Source organism: Rhinatrema bivittatum, chromosome 4, assembly GCF_901001135.1.
Source record: "Rhinatrema bivittatum chromosome 4, aRhiBiv1.1, whole genome shotgun sequence".
NCBI classification, from domain to species: domain Eukaryota; kingdom Metazoa; phylum Chordata; class Amphibia; order Gymnophiona; family Rhinatrematidae; genus Rhinatrema; species Rhinatrema bivittatum.
The window spans coordinates 447,607,187-447,630,216 of record NC_042618.1 but is presented as its reverse complement, the minus strand read 5'-3'; the positions used below and the strand labels follow the sequence as shown (position 1 = coordinate 447,630,216).

The 23,030-nt window shown below is 41.6% G+C and overlaps 1 protein-coding gene across 4 annotated transcripts in view; it reads right to left on the bottom strand.

The window, feature by feature from the left end:
- Positions 1–23,030, bottom strand: part of ATP2B1 (ATPase plasma membrane Ca2+ transporting 1) — a 287,298-nt gene that overhangs the window by 21,939 nt on the left and 242,329 nt on the right. For 3 of the 4 annotated variants that reach the window (XM_029601638.1, XM_029601639.1, XM_029601640.1), the window contains exons 16-21: positions 19,295–19,486; positions 18,246–18,459; positions 17,374–17,585; positions 12,952–13,059; positions 4,356–4,538; positions 3,900–3,986 (exon numbers count right to left, since the gene is read on the bottom strand). In XM_029601638.1, the coding sequence (XP_029457498.1) occupies positions 3,900–3,986; positions 4,356–4,538; positions 12,952–13,059; positions 17,374–17,585; positions 18,246–18,459; positions 19,295–19,486 (996 nt within the window). The remainder of the gene's footprint in view (positions 1–3,899; positions 3,987–4,355; positions 4,539–12,951; positions 13,060–17,373; positions 17,586–18,245; positions 18,460–19,294; positions 19,487–23,030) is intronic. The other variant, XM_029601641.1, reaches the window with a different exon arrangement.

The following is a 23,030-nucleotide window of genomic DNA, read 5'->3' as shown; positions in this document are numbered from 1 at the left end:
ATTGACCTAACAATGCTAAACAATACTAGTGTGGTTATTGCACCAACAACGTGTTCCTAGGTAACTTGATTGGCCTTCCAGATGGACCCGGCTATGTGAGTGTACCTGCATTTCTACTAGATCCTCTAGTTATTATCCCCAGACTCTTGCAATTCTGCAGCAGGCAAGAGAAACCACACAATTAGCTTGCTGCTGATTAATGTACAACCTGCTGCACAATCAACAAATCTAAACTTCTCCACTTCTTCAGTCAAGATATTTGAAGAAAGCTACAGGGTGCAAGCCTTCAGTCTCAGCTCCATTTCCTGCTCCAACCCCTCCCCTAGCAAGCAGCCTGCAGGAAACAGGAGAGGTAGAGGTGAGGCTGTGGCTGGAGCAGACAGAGCAAAGGAGAGAATAGATATTCTGCTTCCTTGTCTAGCTCCTCTCCTCCTGTTGCCCCCACCCAAACCCCCAATGAAAAGAACAGGAGAGGAGGGATAAGATTGGAGTGGACAGAGAAAGCAACAAGAATCTCTTAAATCACACCAAAAATGATTTTGAAATAATGTCTGAATGAAGTGATATCCCTTTAGAAGAATTTTACACAAACGTTCTTGCATCTGCATATGTGGCCAACCATACACCAGCTACAAAGACGGATGTATTTTGGAAGTCTGCAACTGCTAGTCTCCTACTGCCATTAGAAGGCACATTAATTTCAAGTCATAGAAGCCTTGCCTGGTACTAGTTGAGTAGTACCAGTCAAGGCTTCTATGAATTGAAATTTCAAACTTGTATAGATTCAACCCTTTTTTGTGTGTTACTGTGTCTACAATATATGCGCATGGATTTTTCTATATAATTAACAGCATGATAAACTGCTGATGCCAAGGGCATTTTCAACATACATAAGCTCAGAACAACAAGGACTTTATTTAAAAATAGTATGGCTGAATTGTATTTCGATTCAAAACAAACTTGACATTTCACGTTTGAAACTTATTCTGTATGCCTTTACTTAAATAGTTGATTTTTATACTTGGTAAATTTTGCATTTGAATATAATTTAGATATTGTTTAAAAACAATATGAAAGGTTTTAATAAACTGACATTTTGCATAATGATAGATTTAAAACTTTATGCAAAATTATGCAAGTTTGCCATAGAATTTTGAAATGTTTTCTACAGGAAACCAAAGGCTGTGTTTATTACTGCCAATTATTATAGTACTTACAGCCTGTCAAGGCAGACCTAACTGCTAGTTTGATTCTATCATCACACCCTCATCTAAATGGCCATTACTAGAGCGCCTCATCGTTTTTCTGTGTAGCTGCCAGAGACTCCCAGCTAGGTCAGTCCCCGTTGCTGCTAGGACTTTAAATATTTCATACTAATCCACTTTGACAATCATTCTGGCAGCCCCGAATCACTGATTTCTGCTCTCTCAATTTTAAGCAACTAAAAACAAACTTATCTCATGCCCTCAATCGTTACTGTTTTAGCCTCCACCATCTACCATTAACTGCTATTAATCAAGTTTACTTAGGGAATAGCCACTGCTATTAATTGCATCAGTAGCATGGGATCTTCTTAGTGTTTGGGTAATTGCCAGGTTCTTGTAGCCTGGTTTGGCCTCTGTTAGAAACAGGATGCTGGGCTTGATGGACCCTTGGTCTGATCCAGCATGGCAATTTCTTATGTTCTTACCATCACCTTTTTCATGAAAAAAATATTTCCTGAGGTTGCTCCTCAGCCTACCCTTTTGGAGCCTCATATCATGACTGCTTGATTTAGAATGTTTCCCTTGAAACAGGTTTGCTCCATGTGTATTACTACTTTTGAGGTATCTGAATGTCTCTCCTCTTCTCTAGGGTATACATTATTAACATTTCTAAGATATATACAAAGATGTGGCAAGAGAATACAAGTCTGAGCTTATTCATAGAACTTTTGTAAACCATTTGTCCTTTGTTATAGTACATGCAAGTGAGAGACAGAGGAAAGCAATCTGGGCTCTTTGAAATACCCATACCATTTAGGTCAATTGTTAAGAAGTAAGATCCGGTTTTAGTTTATAAACTCTGAAGGTCATAATTGTCTAGGTATGTATTTAAGATAATGTTAGAGCCTTTATCTATGTTACTAGATATTTTGTTTGCATTTTTATAAACTGAAAATGACAGTTTTATGCACAAATGGAAATTGGTTGCATAGACTAAAGCACAAAAGATTCAATAAAGTAGGGATAGCCAACTCCAGACCTCAATAGCCCAAAACAGGCCAGGTTTTCAAGATATCCAAAATGAATATGCATGAGATAGATTTGCATATAGTGGAGGCAATGAATGCAAATCTCATGCATATTCATTGGAGATATCCTGAAAACCAGACTCAATTGAGGCTTTGAGGACCAGAATTTGCAATCACTTCAACAAAAGAAATAAAAAAACCCCCAAAAACATTGCCATTAGAAATGATAAATATAAAGAACATATAGATTACTTGCCTTGAGCAATCTAAGGAAAGGTATGAGCTAAGTTAGAATAAATAAGAGAATAAAAAATACACTTTTTTTTCCATTTGATATCACAACAAAAGCTACCAATATACCGGTATATGAACATAAGAATTGCCATACTGAGTTAAACTGAGACTCCATTAAGCCTAGTACCCTGTTTTCAACAGTGGCCAATCCAGGTCACAAGTACCTGGCAGGATCCTAAATAGTATATTGATTCTATGCAACTTATGCCCAGGGATATATATTCATTTCATAGGTAAAATTAGCTTAATTGGACTGGATACTACCAGATAAAAAATGCCAATCATATTTATGTCCAGTTAAACTATAAAATAATTGAGATAAAAATATAAAAATACTGCATTAGCTGGATGTTAGTAATACTGCAGCTCTTGTACTACTTGTCACTGAAAGTTTGTAGCTTGTTCAACATTTTGAAAATGCTGTAAAAAGGAAAATAGTTATGTACTGAAGATTTGAATACTGTTGCCAGGAAAACCTAGAGGAGAAAGTCTCATTATCCAACTTCATACAATAAAATTAAGCTTTATGATAGCAACATGAAAGAACAGTGTCAAAGTTTTACCTTGTACAGTTGCACATCACATTGTAGTCACATCTAATTTTTAAAATGTTGCACCTTGGGACTTAAATTTGGCATTATGCATCTCTACTGAATCTAAAAGGTTTATGGATCGCACAGCTCTGAAGTTAATTATTAAACTTTAAAAACTAGTCCAAAAATAGTTTTACTTATGGAATTATTGCATATCTCCTATTTTCCCTTCACCCCCAAGAGGAAATACATAATAGGGTATTCAGTTTAACAGGCAATTAAATATATATCTACAGAAAAAAAATCCCATTTCTTTTCTTTCCAGCTCAAGAAACAGATTTGTTAAATCTTATTTTCAAAAGCTACTGTTGGACATGATCTTTAAAAGCATATTACATAGCTAAGCTTTTAATTCTGAAATATTAAAAATATGTTTTGACAATCACTGTAAGCATATACTCGAAAATTTACAACAGTTTCTCTACTTCTCAGTTATAAAACCTTCATATATTAATGTATGACTATGTGACAGGCACAGCATGTGCAGGCTCCAGGCTTTCATATATTTAAATCTTTTTTGTTGCAATTGTTCCTCCTGTTCTCTAGCCCTCTAAGAAAAAAAATCTTGAGGACTCAACACCTTTGTGAATAGAATCAGAAAGCTCAATGAAAAGCCTGAATGATGAATTTGAGTACTAAAGGAGAAAATGAGAAACGTTAGGTATGTGGTTTAGGAAATGTTAATTTCATGCACTTAGGAACACACACTCACACCCCACAGTAGTAGAAGCAGTAGAAGAGGAAAACACTACATGTGTAGGGGTAGAAATATTTGTTACATCATGATGCTGGCTGGCGATGGAGGGTTGCCGCCTTAGAGCCCCCTGAATGGAAGTTCCACTCTGGAAAGCATTCACTACATCCATCTGCAAGGAATCAGAGATTGTGACAGCTTGCTCAGCAAGAGAGAGAGAGAACAAGAGAAAGGACCATCCCATCTACAACACATAAAAAAGTAAAGAAAAAAAAGGCACTTTTTATAGCGCAGTTAAATAAGCAAGAGTTGCATTTAGAGCTGAAGAATGGAGTTGAAGGGTTACCAATAAACCTGAGCCACCCTCACAAAAAAAAAAAAAAGAAAAAAAAAAAAGAAAAGGAAAAAATTCACAATCATACAACTTGCAACCATCACTCTATTGCTACATGGAAAGGGCCTGAGGGCAGGGTGCGGTGGGGGGAGAGCTTAATGTCCTATGAATGCCTATTGCATCCTCCTACCTTTCTCAATACCATACCTGAGTCTGAATTCTGTTTAGGCCCCTAAACCACAGGATCTGACCACGACGTAATTCTCTTTCAGCATGATCTATTTCTTCAACGTCTTCGGCTAACTCTTCTTCTGGAATCTCTTCCTTCTGTGTTCCATGACCAGCTTCTTTGAGGAATTTCAAACGGCTGGTTGGTATAGTTGTGATCAACTGAGGAGAGAGGGAGGAAACTTTACTTATTTTTAAAAATTACTTTTCATTTAAACAAAAAAAAATATGAAGGCAATGTGATTTAAAAAGGAGGATCTCAGTTTAGAACTTGATTGGCTAGCACACACACAAAATATACCATTCCTTAAGAGAGTAAAGTGGGCCTTTAAGCAAATAAAACTCTGCTAATGTATTGATAGGTTATGGTGGTCTGTTCTTTAGCTTACATCTCTTTACTTTATAGACATGGCCATCTCATTGCCTCTCTATTTTCTTAATTTATTAAACATTTGATATTTCACCTTTTACCAAGAATGGCCTCAAGGGAAATTGCAATCAATTTAAAACAGACAAAATGTGATTAAGATAATTTAGTGGTGTTCAAATTTATAGTTAGAAAAGCATTGGCAATCCAGGGTATATAACTTCAAGTCCTTAATCAGAAGGACAATGATTTAGAATTGGGGAAGAAGGTGTTTCTGCAGAGACGGCTTTGCTGAAAAGCATGCCTTTTTTTTTCCTGAAAGTATGATAGCAAAGCTCAAGTCAAAGAGGTAGTGGTACCTTGGTTCCACATTTTTGATGCATAAACTGAAAGCAGTGTTGCTTACCTGTAACAGCTGTTTTCCGATGGACAGCAGGATGTCAGTCCTCATATAGGGTGACATCATCCGACAGAGCCTGGCAAAGAACTTTGATTTCAAAGATTCTAGAGCTTTCAACATGCTCTACTGAGCATGTGTGCTGCTGTAGTCATCTCCCTGCCTCCCAGGTAGAGCCCCTCAGTCCATAAGGCTAATACATGGAGAAAGCAACTCCCAGGGGAGGTAGGAGGGAATCCTGAGGACAGACATCCTGTTTTGCATCGGAGAACACTTGTTACCAGTAAGCAACATGGTTTTCTCCAAAAAGAAAGATGGCAGTCCTCACTCATGGGTGATTACCAAAGCTATAGGCTTCCAAAAACAAGAAAAAGGGGAAAACCCCATAGTGTTAAAGTCACCACCTGAGTGGTTGGCAGTATAAGCCATTCTTTCCCCCTTTCCTCTGGTAACTTTTTTTTTTTTTTTAGCTAGCTGGTCCTATAACGAACTCCAGGAGAGAAAGGAGTTGGCTTCTGCACTTCAAACAGACCCATAGAATAGAAAGAGTAATACAAAACAGTTGTGCTGCAATAGTCTCCACCAAAGGGAAGGGTGTGATGTGAATCTGTGGAGAGAAGCCCACAAAAACCAACGCCATCAGAATTCATGAACAGCGAGTCCTGTCATACGCCACTAGACCTAGATCCTCCTGGGCTCAGAAAGGGCACAAATCATTTACCAAGGAAAAAAAAGAGCTGTTGGACCAAGAACGCACAGGTGTCTACATTGTCAGAAAGACAGACACAGACAATCCAGAAATAAAACTGTGGATCACTAGCACCTGAAAAGCAATAACAGATTGCTTACATATAGCTACACCCAATATTGGCCATGAAGAACAATGGGCATAGAATGTAAGAACTTGCTTTGAAGAAGTGGAAAAAGGTATCAGGTTCTGTGGCAGACCCCACCTGCCAAATGACTATAACAAAAGACCTGATGTCCCAGGTCAGAAGGAGTGGAAACAAGACTGCCGAAGCATGAAAAAGCTACTACCCCAGTGGGAGTACCTCACCAAGACTGCGTACACAGAAGTGAACTTCGACTGACACCCACCCAATCCAATCACTCCCATCACAGGGATATCCTCCCATGCTATAGGATAAGCCCTGGTGAAAGGGAGAATATTCGCCAACCAATCACATGAAAAAGCCAAAAGGCATTTCATCCAGGATTCTGGCCAAAAGCAGGGAAAGGATTGTGTACTTTAAGACCACTCCCTTTCGCACCATAGCATCTCCCTGACATTCCCTCTAAGTCAGAAGAAGCAATGAAATACAAGGAGACAGACTGCGGAACTGCAGGGATAAAGAAACAGCCTCTAAACTGTATAGATCGATGCTGGGCAATACCCCATTCCAAACCCTGATGAACATCCAAGTTAGGGAGTTTCAACCTAGATTAACTCATCCTATAAGTCCAACCTCCTCTCAGTAGACAATTAGCAATGTAAACAGAGTCAAATAAAACTTAATACTAACTCTAGGCTCTATTCAAAAGAGAACATCCTGAGGAAGAAGTCTGGAAGCCTCTTCACTGAAAGACAGAACCAGAAATACTGCAAGAGGCAGCACCTGTGGGAAAAGTGGACTTCTTTTCTCTGACCCAGGAGTCCTGAGAATCCCAGAGCAGATTCAGTCTGACCCTAAGCTCAGAACAGACTGCTCACCCAACTTGCCAGAAGGCTTTAAGACTTACTGCTAAAGATAACCATGGACAGGACCATCTTGTCAGCCAACAAATGCTCACACTGTCAGTGTTACAACATACTGCTCTCCACTGAAAGGGGAGATGACAATCCCTAAGTGACTGCAAATTGGGTATTGTGGCCTCTCATATGAGATTCCCAATCCTAGGAAGCATGCAGTCAAGGATAGGGTAAGTTGTGTCAGAGAACCTCTGCATAACTCAGGTACCAGGACAGTACGGCTTTCGTATCTGAATGTATACAAGTTGTTTAAGATGCAGAGGGGATGGAACCATCTCCTCAGTGGTTAGAGTTCCATTCAAGCACGACACTGATTGGCAGGAGCGGTCATAAAATGAATGTGTTGTGTTTTTGCCTGGCAGGTATCAGAAAAACTCTCCCCTCACATGGAAGAAATCCTCATCTGCTGCTGGGGAGTGGATTTCTACAAGAGGGAGTCCAATGCCATTACTGTGAGAAGCCAGCGTTCATTATGAGGTATCCTGGCTGTGAGGATACAGAGAATGTTCAAGGAAGATAGCAGCCACTCAGAAGCAAAGTCACCCAGAGAAGGAAGAGCAAAAATAATCCCTTCGCTGAGCAGAAAACAAGGCATCAAGAGGGAACCTATTAAGGTTACCTTTCGGAAGCCAACAATCATACCCACTACATCCTGAGAGGGATGAAGATTTCAACTTGTACCAGAACAGCAGCAAATATTGACAGACCCCTGTGTCATACCAGTCATAGACACAGTGGCACTATTAGGGTCTGGGCCCCAAAACCCCGATTCCTGAATCCCCTACTCTCCGTTCGAGAATGGTAAACAGTTGACGACTTATGGAGAGATGAGGGGGTATCACCCTCCTCAAAGCATTCTGCTAGTGACAGAGCAAGTCACTGAAGGCTGAACAGTTGAACACTACTGACAACAGCAACCTATAGGGGACCTGGAATAAGCAGCTCCAACCCATTGCCAATGAAAGGTTGTGCCATCAAGAGGCATAGTCCATGCAAGAGCAAAGCATGTGTGATGATATGAGCCCTAGAAGCTTCCTATCACAATTATTTATTTTTATATACCGACATTCGATCTGAGATATCACATTGGTTTACAGCAAACGATTAGAACAGATAAGGCATATGCATCTTATTTCTTAGAGTAACTTAGTAGACAGTATAAAACAGTATTAAATACCCTTATGTAATTATGCAGATGCATATCACAAGATGCATCAGAGGGCTCCAAATGATAGTGGCATCTCTGTGCTTAACCACAGCACTGACATTGCAAAAGCTTGCACCCATGCAGCAGTGCACCATCTTGCCATCTGTGGCACATATGTACCTGTCACAGTACCAGCCCTGGTTCCACATTGACACTGCAGCCCACACAGTGGCATATTCCATGCTGCGGCATGAACTGGCAACTATGCTGTCAGTACCTGCAGTGGTGCATTGCAAAGGAATTATTTTGCAGTTTGTGATGGCACTGATCCCATTGGTATTCAGTGCTGCACAGCACCCCATGGTGTATGGTACACAAGAGTACTGGATGACGCCCAGTGGCTTCACCTTTCAATGACATCTGATGGAGAAAAGCAGCACATGCTGGCTGACTGCAATGGCACACTATTGTAAAGACCCTACAGTGCAAATGCTGACAATGCTCAACATGACATCCCTTAAGGCACCTACTGTGTTCGATAGTGGAAAATGGTGTTGATGGAACCTGTGGCATCAATGCAAAACTGACTTCCATGGTGCCCTAGGCACTCCACGGTGTAGAGAACCTTGGCAGTATACATCTGCAACCATGGTGCTCAGTGGCACTGACACCCACCAGTGCCCATGGCACAAAAGTGCTCCTTGATGATGCCCTGTGGCGTCGGCAGTGCTCACAGCGCTTGACATCAACAACGCCCAATGGTGTCAGTTGCACTCTATATCACTTTTCCCAGTGCTTGATGATACTCGTGTCATTTGTCAGCAGCGACCATGGTGCTTGATGGCGCCAACATTGAGTGGCCCTACTGCTCCTGGGCTCCACACTCATTGTTTGACAACTGTTGCTATGGCACATGAATGTGCACAGGTGACAGATATTGGGCATGGCACCAATGGTGCAGCAGCATAGCTGACTGCGCAGGCTCACGCTAACCCTCTTCTTCCAAGGAGATTGCTCTGCCACAGAGCAAGCTGGCAAGCAGGAGGGGAGATTATGTAATCCAGGGCATCAAAGGAAGAATAACTAGGGCTCATGAAGACTAGTTCCTAATAGCGTGGGGAGGATAAGCTCTCCTCTCTACGGGAACATTCCAGTCCTGGATTCCTTTGCTGTTTCTGGGCCTTGGTCAAAGCCCAGCAGTTGGATGTAACTTCATGGAACTCCTGCTTGGATGGGAACGCAGGCAAGTCCCTAGGCTAGAGGCCTACCCAGACCATATACAGACTGAAGACTGTTGGTCTATAAGGCACCACACCAAAGGGATAATACAGATGAATTGAAGGAGAGGATAACATGAACACGCTGCAGGTGCAGCATTGTCTAAGGAAAAGAAGAAACTTCTGCCAGGCTGCACTGGGCACCTGAAAAAAGGAAAAATAATCAAAATACAAACTACCAAAAGGTACACAAGGAAAAAACAAAAACTCCTAAGGCCCTGCTAGAAAAATAGCTTCTGCAGCTCCAGAACTTTCACTGCAGTAGCAGTGAGGAAGAGACCAAAGAACCAGGTCTTACCAGCTCTGTAGAAAAAAAAAAGAAAAAAACAAACAAACTTGAGGGACTCCTCTGCCCAGGAGGGCAGGGAGGTTACTACACACGCGCATGCTCAGTACAGCATGTTGAAAGCTCTAGAATCTTTGAAATCTATGCTGGGTTCTGTCAGATTATGTCACCCATGTGAGAGGATTGCCATCCTTCTTGTCCTCAGAGAAAGCATGAAGTGTAGTGCAGAAAATCTGGAAGAAGCCAGGAGGAAGAGAGGAGACAAGACCCATTTGGGAGGACTAGAGATATCTTGTGAGGGTATAGGAGGAAAGAAGTTGGCTCATAATAGAAAATCATGCTCAGCATGTAGCAATTAATATGTTTTGTCAGAGAATCCCACTTACATATAGACCAAGAACTACAGTGACCTTGTATATAACCAATGCAGACCCTATACTACTTCACTGTGTGTGTGTGTATGTGGCAGCCAGTAGATATAGAAATTAATACCTATGGTCAAAAGTAAATTGACTACAATTCCTGAGCATTGGGTGATGCAATACATTATAGAAGCTAAGTATTTTGTTACAAAGATTTTCATTGCAATCTAAAAATGTAGAAATAAGTAGTTATATGGGACAAATGATTAAGAAGTTGAGCTATAGTATATACAGCTATTAAAATGGTATAATCTGTCTCTTTATGAGTGTCACATTAGTTGCTCTAATATGAGGTATTGTGAAGTGATATCAAGATTTGAAATCTTTTTCTGTTTTACAAAAGTAAACTGAGCCATGCAGTTGGGGGCCGATGTAATACAGTGTGTTCAGCCAATCTCACTGTTTAACCCGTAGTTGGATGCAGGTTGTATAGGTGCAACCTAATCCTCTTATGCAATAAAGTGATTAGCGCCTCCACAACGCGTCCAATGTGTGGCGAAACTAATAGTGCTCATCACATGCAAATGCATGTTGATGAGGCTATTAGGGAGGGCTCAGAAATTAACGCCTGCCTAGAGCAGGCGTTAATTTCTGAGCCCTCCCAAAAGTTGTACAGAAAAGCAGAAAATACTGCTTTCTGTAGAGCCTACTACTTAATATCATTGTGATATTAAGTAGGAAGAACTAAAAGATTAAAAAAAAAATTTTTTTTAAGTGTCGGGGGTCAGGTTCAGGAAACGGATGCTCAATTATCAAGCGTCAGTTTCCCGAACTCGTGGCTGTGCACAGATTAGGAAAATGGATGCTGATAAATTCAGCATCCGTTTTCTTATCCGGCTCGCGGGCTCCCGCTGTCAAGGAGGCGTGCAATTGACCCTAGCACCTCCTTGACAATGTGACCCCTATTTTAAATATGCTAGTAAAGCGGGCGCTGAATACAGAGTGCCCACTTTCAGCGCAGTTTTTTTTGCATCAGCCCCTCAATGTTTATTTTTCCAGTTGATGTTGGAAATTTAAGAGAAATCCCATGACCAAATTTATTTTTTTTTTTTTTAATATACTTCCTCTTTATTCATATTATGCATATTAGTGTCACCTCTGAACTGTAGTTTTCAGTCATATGATTATGATTTAATTGTTTTATTTCATAACTAAGATAGTGACAAAAGGAATTCCAGCAATTTGTAACTGATCTACCTAGGAAGAATTTATGTGATCCCAGACACCATCATGATGGAGTTACCTAGGGTGCGTGCATCAGCCTCTCTCTTATTCCCATCAAGGCGGGAACCTCTGGGGTGTGTCCACCTGTGATGTCACCCACCAAGAGGTATTTAAACCCTATGCTTCCTGACAACCAGCGAGTTAGCAAGGACTTCCGTCTTGTCCGATTCCACTCCTATGGAGATCTTCTCTTCGCTATACTCGTTCCTGACTACTATATTGGATTTAAGGTACCCGCTCCTCAAGGCCCTATTGTGCTCTGGCTATCCGCTCCTCGAAGGGCCATCTCATCTGCAGGAATCTACTACTATCTGTGAGTACCATCATCTACCACCTTGGTGATAAGACCTCTGGCGTACCCTGTACCTCGGGCCATTACAGAGTACTCTGTTACCTGCCTCATCTTTACTAAGCGAGTGCTATCGTTTTCTCTATTCCTCTGCTACGAGTGCTTCTCTCTCATCTCCACCTGATTCACGGCATAACCCATGCTGCGGGCCACTACCGGATCACATTTAAGAAGCATCTCCACTCCAGAGGAGCTGCCCTGGCGTACCCCGCTCAGCGGACTACTACTAGGACCACCAGCTTTGCACCACTTCACTCCGGACTAAGTCTATGCCCACCTAGTGGGATACCTACGTTCCTGCTTAATAAAATCTATTACTGTTGTCTATTGAGGCTAGAGCCTGTTGTAGTGAGTCCTCACAGGGCTTCTCCTTGTGGGTGGAGCCAACTCACTACAACCCAGGGGTCCACAACCACACCGAACAATAACAGAATGGTCCACTACCACAGAAATGTATATAAAGAGATACTGATTATTCTATAAATATTTGGAAGCATCAATACAAACTGAGGATTGAATCTTCCTAGAAGCTATACTGCACCTTGGTGGTAGCCCCTCCAGAGCAAGATTAACATGCCTTGTCAGAGAAACGTTTGCATGCCACTATCTGTGCCCTTCTGTTCTGTTTAAATAGGACACTGTATTCAATATTAGCAAATCAACAAACAGCAAAATTATCTGTGTGCCTCCAACATATGGCGCTCCCGTAACATCTAGACCCCAACTTATGTAGTGTTAAGAGTATTCAGTAAGCTTGCTCAATTTTTTCTACAGTGTTCTTTGGACCCTTTAAATGTAAGAAACTTTGATTTCACTTCAAATAGAAAGTTATGTCATTGGGTAGTCAAAACCTATTTAGAAAAATGAAAACCATTTTATTGTTGGTGGTGGATAAGGCTCCAATGCTGGTGGTCATGGATGAACATGAAATGCACACCTGACAAAGTATGTAAGTTGATAACCACCAAACTAGGGTTTAAAAGCAATTAGGACAGTGGTCCCCAACCCTGTCCTGGGGGCCCCACCAGCCAATCGGGTTTTTGGGATATGCTCAATGAATATTATGCTCAATGAATATTATGCTCAATGAAAAAAAAAAAAACAAAAAAAAACTTAAATAAATAAATGTAATTTTCTCTCATGTATATTCATTGTTGATATCCCAAAAACCCGACTGTTTGGTGGGCCCCCAGGACAGGGTTGGGGACCACTGAATTAGAAGATGTTGAATTACTCAGCTGCATGCATGCTCCTGTGTGTACTGAACAATACTATTATTCATACAGAGGCATCCCTATGTATGCCATACTGAAACCTATCTTGTAAAACTAAACATGCACACAAAACACACTTTACCTGGCCCCATAATAATGTTCCCATTCCTAGAAAAACAGACCACAGCCACTGATCTACTGTAAGTTCTGCACAACTGAAAGGCTTTCCACCAAACTGCACAATAACAACCTAAGGGAGAAAAAAAATCAATAGTAATCAGTAAGATTTACATAGACAGTCAAAGTAGTAATCATTACAAAAGAAAGAGTTACTACATAAGTTATCAAAACAATTATCAGCTTGAAATATTTCCGAACATTATGATACTACCTTTGTTCACAGCCATGTATAGCTAAAGTCTGCAGATACAAACGCACCTGCAGAATTTATCCCCAATTTCCAAGCATATGTATGTGCATAAATCCAGTTTGAAAATTAGTAGGGGTCCCTATTACATGTGTACACATATGTGCAGGAATTTACACTCTCTCTAGCATGTAAATGATTTCCACGTCCCCAACTCTGTCCCCTGGAACTCCTATGAAGTTGCTGGGACTAGAACACACAATCAAGTCACATGACTCCTCCTCCCTCCCCACACACAACCCCCTTCGCCCTCAGATTTATGCCTGTACCATAGAAAGTGTGCGTTAAAAATCAGCCTATGGTACAGGCATAAATCCATTTAGTTTTATTAGTGATATAGTATACTAATAATATGCATAATACTATGAAAGGCTCATCAAGTATAATGCTCGGGCACTATGCACAGAGGCCAAAACAAGAAGTCCCTCACGCCCCCCTTAAAGGTATCTAATATTGGAGATATGAATGAAATGTATTAAAAATATGAGGGCCTTTGTACATAGCAACATGTTCACATTAACACATACTTAGTACATCTGCCCACAGTCCCCCCCATATACAAAGCATACTCCTGGGGGAATTCTGTGAATAAAAATTAAAAATTCTGCACACATTTTAATCTTCATCAATATTGGGCAAACTATTTGTACAGTTAAAAAATATATAATCACTGAGTAATAGTTAATTTACAGTGCAAAACAGAAAAAAAATTATGTAAAGCAGCAGGAATTTTTTTTTGTGCAGATTTTTACCATCTTAAGGTCTGGCCCCTCCAGCCTGCTCTCCCCTTCCCCAGGTGTCTCCACCTTATGGCTTAAACCCTTTCCCTCATGCTTTCTCTCTCCTTCCCTTTGGATCAATCTCCAGTTCACTTGCTACCTTCCCTCCCCCCAGGGCTGACTCCTCCTCCTCCCATCTCTTCATCCATCAGATTTCTCTCTGTCCCACCAGGATCACCCCCTCCCCCTTTATTCTGTTTCTCTTCCCCAACTTCCTCCCCAAGGAAGCCCAGAAGTTCTCTCCCTTCTCTCAGCAAGACCCTTTCTTTCTGACTGCCCCCCCCCCTTTGTGTAAACCATTTCACCAGGGGATGCCCCTCCCATTATGGTGGTCATAAACTGATGCTAAGGAGACGTAATCTTCTAAATCCCAAATTTTCTTCCTGGTTACATTAGCACGACCTCCAGTTTCTTTGTCTGCCTTGTATCCTCACGCTTTATTCCTGGGGAGAGGAGAGAGCTCCCCCCTTCACCCCAATAAGACCCAACTAGCTTTCTCTCTCTACCAGCTCCTCTTTAGCAATACCCCTAAGCTCTCTGCTATCTTCCCCATGCTCAATGTCTACCTTACTCGTTCAGGCTCTACTGGACCCCCACTGCTTCCTCCTCTGTTGAGCCACGCAGGCCAAGGCAGATGCTTCAGGCTCATCTCTTCCAGCCTGCATGGGCCAACGATGGCTCTCCCAACTCTTTTCGTGTAGGCCAGCCTGCCACTGGCTCCTTTCTCATTTCCAGCTGACATCGGCGTGATTCCTTATTCCCTGCAGGCCCGCTCAGGCTTTCACTGCCATTACTTTCTGGTCCCTATATCCAAGTCTGTGAGGCATATGCAGAATTCTGCGCAGGAGGGCAATTCTGCATAACCCTGAATTTCCCCAGGAGTGAAAATGGGTTTAGTTAGCTGCATGAAACGAATACAAATGAAGGGATTAGAGAAGAGCAAATCTAAATCACTATTAATGGAGATGCTGTCTTCTAGATTAAGTAATAAGACAAGGCAATTTATTTCAAGAAGTCTTCTAAATTATCCATGCGCAAGCCTGCTAGGAATTCTTAGAATTATGACCTACTTCCACTTTATAAATCCCCTACACTCTTACTAACTCGAGCAGGCGCGTGGGCATATAGGTGCGAGCATTCATCGACTCCCGTCCACAGACATGTCCATTTTAGAACATGTGTCTGTGTGCATGTTATAAAATAGCCTGCACATGCGTGCACATGCGCACAGGGACACACGCCGACACCACAGCTACTTTTCCCAGTTCACCCAGTTAAGGGATAGGACTTCCACCCCCCACTGCCAGTTTAGCAGCCTCCCTTCCCCCATCAGCCCCAACCTTTAAAACTACGTGGACTAGCCTAGATTTTTGTTTTACTATTTACACGCCATCCATAGCAGAAGTACATTTATGCAGCAGGGGTCTCCAGGGCGCGCGCAAGGACACATTACTTATGCGCGCAATGAGAGATACGCACGTCCTCGGGGGGCCTTTTAAAATCTGCTCAGTACGCGCCGGCCCGACTTGTGTGCATATCTCCCTGTTTTGGCAGGCGTGGGGCTTTAAAAATTCACCTAATTGGGTCAACTGCACTGATGTGAGATGAACAAAGGCAAAGTGACATTTACAGCAGTGATTTTTACTGTACATTTTGGTCTAGTAATACAAGGTTCAAGATTTTCCCAATAGGCAAGACAAAAATTTGAGTCTAACAAATTTTTAAATGTACCCAGTTTTGTTCAGCATTTATAGCTTAATTATGCTTCGAAACACTGAAGCCTGAAAATTAAGACACCTTTTGTTCTATAAATGTTTTCATGCAGGCAAGTATATAAAATATTTACATTATTGATTAGCAGATGATCCTTTGCCATTTTTATTCTTAAGGACTTTATGTATGAAAATATCAGTGTAGAGTTGTGGTTAAAGAGAATAAGGGCCCAGCTATAACTCCGTGGGTACCACTCACTGTATGACCGTGGGCTTGTTACTTATTTCATGCATTTATGTGTCATCTGATGCCTAAGCCCTAGGTGGCTTACAAATGAAAAGTCAGTCAATAAAAACAAAATGAACAAAAACATGTCCATAACATGACAGCTGAAACTGAAAACAAAGTTACAAAAAAATGGTATCAAATCCAACTCAAACGTCATCCAAAGGCCTCCTGAAACCCAAAAGTCTAACAAAGATTTGAAAGTCTATGTACTTAAGCTCTTTGTTGTGGGACCTTTAAATCAGTATGAATTCTTTTCTAAAGCATAATACCTGTCAGTACTACTACAATTATTCTTATTCACGTGTTTAGTGGGAAAATCTGGTGGCTGACCTGAAATTAAACTGCTGTTATAGTAATGTTGCAGCTTTCATTTTGATAGCGTCCGGAATGTATCCCATATTAAATCTTCCATGAAATACTAACCCACAACTGATGTAAGCAGCGGTTGGATATCACCACTGGCTCAAATACTTACAATACAGGAAAGTGAATATCTAACACTGCCAGAGTTGCTCACAGAAGATAATGCAAGCATACACTTTTGCCAAAATTTTAAAAGCCAGGCGCATGTAAAAATGAGGGGATACGCATGTAGCTGGGCCTTGCGTGTGCCAAGCGCATTTTAAAAACGGCCCGGCCATGCATATATGCCCTGATACGCACAGAAGTGCTGGGCTCGATCAAAGGGGCAGGGCAGGGCAGAGGCCGGCAGGACAGTGGCCATTAGGCCCTGTCCCGGGGGAAGCGCATGCCGGCAGGCAGCTGGCGCACGGAACTTACTTTATCTGAATAAATGAAGTAAGCTCAGAAATAAAAAAATAAAAAAAAAGTTAGGGAAAGGGGTGGCAGAGTAGGATGGGTATAGGGAGCTGGGGAAGCCCTAGTTGCGTCGCCAAGCATTGTCTTTTAAAATCCCCCCCCATGCGCTGAAGACGCCACCCTCTCTCGCATGTGCGCGTGAGGATGTTAAAATCTGCCGCACATGTACACGCTATATTTTATAAGCCGCGCACATTATAAAATAGCTGCATCCACGTGCGCACGCATTTAAAAAAAAAAACAAAAAAAAAAACTACCCCTTTTTGTGCTTCTATTTGCTTTTCATATTACAACAGCACTGTGGAATCTTTCATTCTCTAGTAATTATCCTAAATTCACATATGCTTTGCCAAGCAGAGAGATCTGAATGCCATAGTTACGTGCATATTTCAGTATGCATTTCATCCTGCTAAAGTGTGCATATTTTATAAATTAAAGCACAAATAAAATCCACAAAACAGTAAAACATTTTTCTTTACATTATAGAAACTGAGAAAAAATAAACTGGGAATGCAACTACTATATTAAAAAAACTCACCTGTATAACAAATGTGCCAAAAACAATACTACAAAAGATGACATTATTGAAGATTCCTTCAAAAACATTTCTTTCACCATGAATCTTTCTGGCATTAATTTCATTAAAAAGCTGCATCATCACAAAAGTATTAAAGACAATAGTGTAATGTTGTGAAGGAGGGGCATGTAGAGGAGCATTTCGACCACTGTCAATATCAAAAAGTTTTTCACCTGCAGATGAAACACACACATTTGTTTTATTTTCTTTTTATCACCAATATGGATCATGGTCCCAGAAATTATACACATCAGACTTGAAGTGGCTTCCTCTCCAAGTCAGCTGGGACAAATTTAGCCAGGACACAGAAATTCAGGTCCTAGAGAGCAAGTGTATCTTTATAGCGTACCAGGATGCACTCTCTCTTATTCCCGTTCTTGTATCCTCCACCAGCTCTGGTCACGACAGAACATTTCTCCAGATTCTAGACCCTCTACTAACTAGATCTCAAGTGCACCTCCCAGCACATTTCTTTAGAGAAGCAACTTCAGCTCTCACTCACTCCCAGTCTGGACTGTAACATCAGCACTTTCCCATCTCTGACTAAGAAATACTACTAGAGATGAAATACTGATTCTTCCAACACATTCAATTTTAAAACAGTAAATATTTTGAAGTACTTACAATACAAGCTTGACAAGTATTGTAAGTCTATGACAGGGAGGATAACCCATCTCTTATGACAACGTTTTTATATCAGAATTAGACTCCTGTAACATACTAAACAAATAACATGGGAGAGATGAGAAAGTTGGTATTTCGTTTCCTAGTAAGTACACCTCAACTGTATTAAAGCTACAGATGTGCTATATGAGGGGAAAAAAAAGGCTTACCAACAAACAACAGTGTAAAGACTACAACAAGCTGGTAGACCGCATGACCTAATATATTCTTCATCATTGTGCGAGAGATGAGAGGTTTGTTTCGACCGTAAGGTCTCCGCAGTAAGAGTGACTCAGTGGGTGGTTCAGTTGCCAAAGCAAGAGAAGCAAATGTATCCATTATGAGATTAACCCACAGCATTTGCACAGCTTTAAGTGGAGAGTCCTATAAAAAAAAATAAATTTTTACAATAGATGCTATATATGTGTTGAGGACAAACGTTTTTAAGCAATTTAACATGGTGAAACGGTATTAAACAACTGCCTTAAAACATTGCAGTTTAATTAACTTGAACTTAGTTTGGAATATTTTATTATATCATACAGCTGCAATAAAGATGCGGTTTACTAGTGATGTTTATGTCTCAGTTCAGAAGCCTACTCAATTTTCTTTCTTCCTTTACTATAAGAAAAGTCCACCATATGCTTACAAGCTCAAAGGCACCAACATAACACGGAAAAGAATAAGAAAATGCTATTTCAATGCATTTAGCCTGAAGAATGATGTGACGTTACTGATTACTTTCTCAGTAATTAAAATAGGTTGTCATGTTAACAGGCTTGTATGCTGATGCATTATATAAATACTGAAAAAAAGCAGTGTTACCTTCTCTAACCAAAATGGAGTAGAAGGCCGATGGTGTTCACATAGAAAATGACTAAAGCTTTACAAAGCTGTAATGTCAGAGCATATGATATTAATAGAGAACAATAATCACAGTCATAACATTTGAACAAGTCACTCGTTATTACAGAGACCCTACAGAGATCAAGAAGAGAAGAATCCATTCAGCAGCACCCAGTGACCCTCATCCTGTCAAACACCAGGTGATGAGATCCAGCCATGTGAGCTACCAATGGAAGTGTGAGCTGAATCTAAAATACATTTTTCACTGCCAGCTATTTAATTAGGGGCCCAAAAGTAACATTCTAAATAAGGTTGCTTGTCACCCACTTTACTAGTGTAGAAAGCATTAGGAGAAAAGGAAAAAGCTGCTTACCTGTGTAATGCATGCTCCTGTGAAAGCAACAATCACTGCAACTACGTTGACAGTGAGCTGGAACTGAAGGAACTTGGATATACTGTCATATACATTTCGGCCCCACATAACTGCTTTAACAATACTTGAAAAGTTGTCATCTGTGAGAATAATGTCAGAAGCTTCTTTTGCTACATCTGTTCCAGCAATGCCCTATTAAAAGAAAAGTATTAAAATGTTCAGATGTTTGATAATCACTAAAGGAATATCAACCTACTGAACATTTATCTAGTATATTAGATTTCAAAGTACATACAGATTACCCCTCAGATTTTATTAAGGAAAAAAACTTTATCAGAGCCCCCAGTTTCCCAAGGCAGATTTTTCAAAATTCTGTGGCAATTTTGCATAATTTAGCATATATTTGCAATTTCTTTTTTTTTTTTACTTCATAAAAATAAAATTCTGACACTTCTGGGTCCAATTAATTTATTTGATCCTTTAGAGGAAAAGGGATCTGGAATGGGAAGAGAGTACATCTCAGAAGAGGGAAACAAGAAGGCATCTAAAGTAGGAGGGATAAGGGGTACAGGAGGACAGAGGCATAGATGGAGAGGGAGGGGAGGATGGGGAATTCAGGGAGGATAAACAAAGAGAATGACAGGAGGGGAGGGAAGAAGGAGTAGGGAAGACCAGGGATGGGGGAAGTAGGAAGAAAGGTTCAAAGTATGACTTAGACCTGGAAGCAAAGGAGGAGGACCCAGCCCAAGGCACTGCAAGGCTGCCGTCTTGCTCCTGTTTCTTAAAAAGGAGTGTGAGTGAAGGAATGGGGGTGCAGAAGGGAAGGAGAGACCATGCCGTCAAAGCCTGGAAGAACAGAGCATCCTCCACCACAAGAACAAGCAGAATCAGCCCCAGGCCCACACAGCAATACAGAGCAGGAGGAACAGCAGCAGTAAGGTGGCCCAGGGCCGGAACAAGCAGCAGACAGGCAGCCATCAGGAGGATGAGAATCAGTGTGGCCCCTCCCACTCAGGAAGTAGTAACATTGACCCCGGTCAGCAGTAGGAAGAGTAACCAGCACAGGCTGCAGGGTATTAGGAGCAGGAGGTAAAAAAATGCCAGCCACTGCAGGCCTGAAGAAAGAGGAAGAGTACCCTGAGCCATAGGTCAACTTTGTGTCTGTTTAGGCGACTGAGCAAGCATGTGTGTAATATATGAGAGAGAGGAGAAAGTATGTGAGCAACAATCCCTCTCCTCTCCCCATGTTAATCTATGTCAATCTCAGGGCATCTTGAAATCACAAGATCCCAGGTATGGACAGCAGGGGACTTTTTTTAATCCACTGTCATTAGGTACAGTTTGATGAGTCTGCTGTTTTAAATACTTTACTGCTATTTGGAAAATTTGTATGACAAATTATTTGATGCTGTTCTATTCGTCAGCTGTTTTGAAATATTTATTCTTTTTATTAGTATGGTTTTACTCTATTGTTAATTTATATTTCTTGATTTTGTTTGTTTTATGAGGAATGATGTTTCAGTTTTTTCATTGTTGCACTACATACAGAGTTTGACTTCTTGTGATTTCCAGTTCTGTTTTTGTTTGCAAGTTTCTATTTATAGTTTATGGTGTTTTTATACAGTGGTCTTCGTTCTAAAACATATGGGGATAGACTTAAAGATCTAAATATGTACACCCTAGAGCAGGGGTCCCCAACCACCGGTCCGTGGACCGGGACCGGGCCGTGGGAGTTTTTTGCCGTTCCGCGGCGCCGCCAAGCACCGGCAGGTGTGTTGCACGCTACCGGTCTCTCCTGCTGCCGCCGGGCTGTCAACACGTTCAAGCCCAGTGGGAACGGCAGCGGTGCTAGAAGAAGCTGTGGCACCCGTGGCTGGCCTTTTCTTCTTCCCACGCCTGCCACCCTCCTGTGACCCGGAACAGGAAGTGATACACGGAGCGGTGCGCGGGAAGGAGAAAGCCTTGCCGCGTGATAAAGTAGCAGCGGCGGCTGCAGCATCGGTCCCCGAGCAATTTAAGCAGCCGGTAATCGAGAAAGGAGTCAGCAGCATGAGCCTCCTGCGGCCGATGGGATTCTTCTTTCTTGGCCTGCGGGAGCTGCTGCAGCTCCCATTTGTGCTCGGGGGGGGGAGGGGGAGAAGAGGAAGTGAGTGAGAGAAAGAGAGAGAAGCAGCCAGCCTGGGTGTGATTGACTGGTCAGAGAGCTGATGTGTGTGTGTATGTGAGAGACAATGAAAGTGATTGCTCAGGGAGATGACTGATGTGTATGTGAGAGTGTGAGACATTAGTCAGGGAGGTGACTGGTGTGTGTGTGTGTGTGTGTGTGAGAGAGAGAAAAAGCATGGAAGTGAGAAGTCTGGGTATGTGGGAAAGCATGGGCGTAAGAAGCCTGGTGTTGTGGGGGTGAAAGAAAGCATGGGAGTGAGAAACCTGGGTGAGTGTGCATGCATATGAGAGAGAGACTGCTTGGTAAGGTGACGGTGTGTGTGAGAGAAAAAGACTGGTGTGTGTGAATGTGAGAGAATGTGAAGCCTGTATATCTGAAAGAGAACATGGGAGAGAGAGTGTGTGTGTGTGTGTGTGAGTGAGTGAGTGAAAGAGAGAGAGAGAGTGATTATGGGAATGAGAAGCCTGTGCATGTGAAGAGAGTGAGCATGAGAGTGAGAAACCTGGGTGTGTGAGAGACACATCATGGGAGGGAGAAGCCTGTATATCTGAAAGAGAACATGGGAGTGAGAGACTGGTGAGTGTGTGTGAGAGAGAGAGAGAAAGAAAGTGATTATGGGAATGAGAAGCCTGTGCATGTGGAGAGAACAAGCATGGGAGTGAGAGACTGGTGAGTGAGTGAGTGAGTGAGTGAGTGTGTGTGTGTGTGTGTGTGTGTGTGAGAGAGAGAGACAGAGAGAGAGACAGAGAAAGTGATTATGAGAGTGAGAAGCCCATACATGTAAGTAGAACACGGGAGTGGGAAGCCTGTGTGTGTGTGTGTGTGTGTGTGTGTGTGTGTATATATGGCATGAGAGAAACTGTTCAGGAAGGTGACTGGTGTGTGTGTGCCAAAGACTGTTTGGGAGATGATTGGTGTGTGAGAGACAGAAACTGGTCATGGTGGCATGACTGGTATGGTGTGTGTGTGAGAGACATGAGCACTAAGGAAGAGGACCATAAGTATAGAGCTTAGCTTCTATTGCTGCTTCTGGTGAATGCCACAGCCTGCAGGGAAGGGAAGTAGGAGAGCTGCTGGAGGGGGTAAGTAAAGGTGGCTTTTTAAGTTTATTTTCTTGACTGCCATTTTAATTGTGTGATGTCTGCTTTTTTGAAATATTTTATTGGTGTTTGGAGAATGTTTAATAGTTTTTATGAGTTTTTAATTGTTGGATGTTATTCTGTTCATAGCTGTTTTGAAACATTTATTCGGCTTATTAGTATAGTTTTACAATTATTTATGTGTGGGGATCTATAGCTGCTTGCTAGTTCTGTTTTCCTAATAAGAGGTGTATTGGTTTTTAGGACCTGATTTAATATTTGTAGTGTTGCCTTTTCATAGATAGGGTTGCTCCTGTTTGAGTGTATTCCATAATACAGGTGTAACTGTGTGCAGATTAGTTTATGTGCATTACTACAGATCCTGGGAGTATGTTAGGTCGGTTCTGTGTCTGTTACCGAGATGAGATATTTTGCTAGCATGTAAGCGTTTGTATCAGTCTTATTTGTTGTGTTTTCTCAGAGGACATGC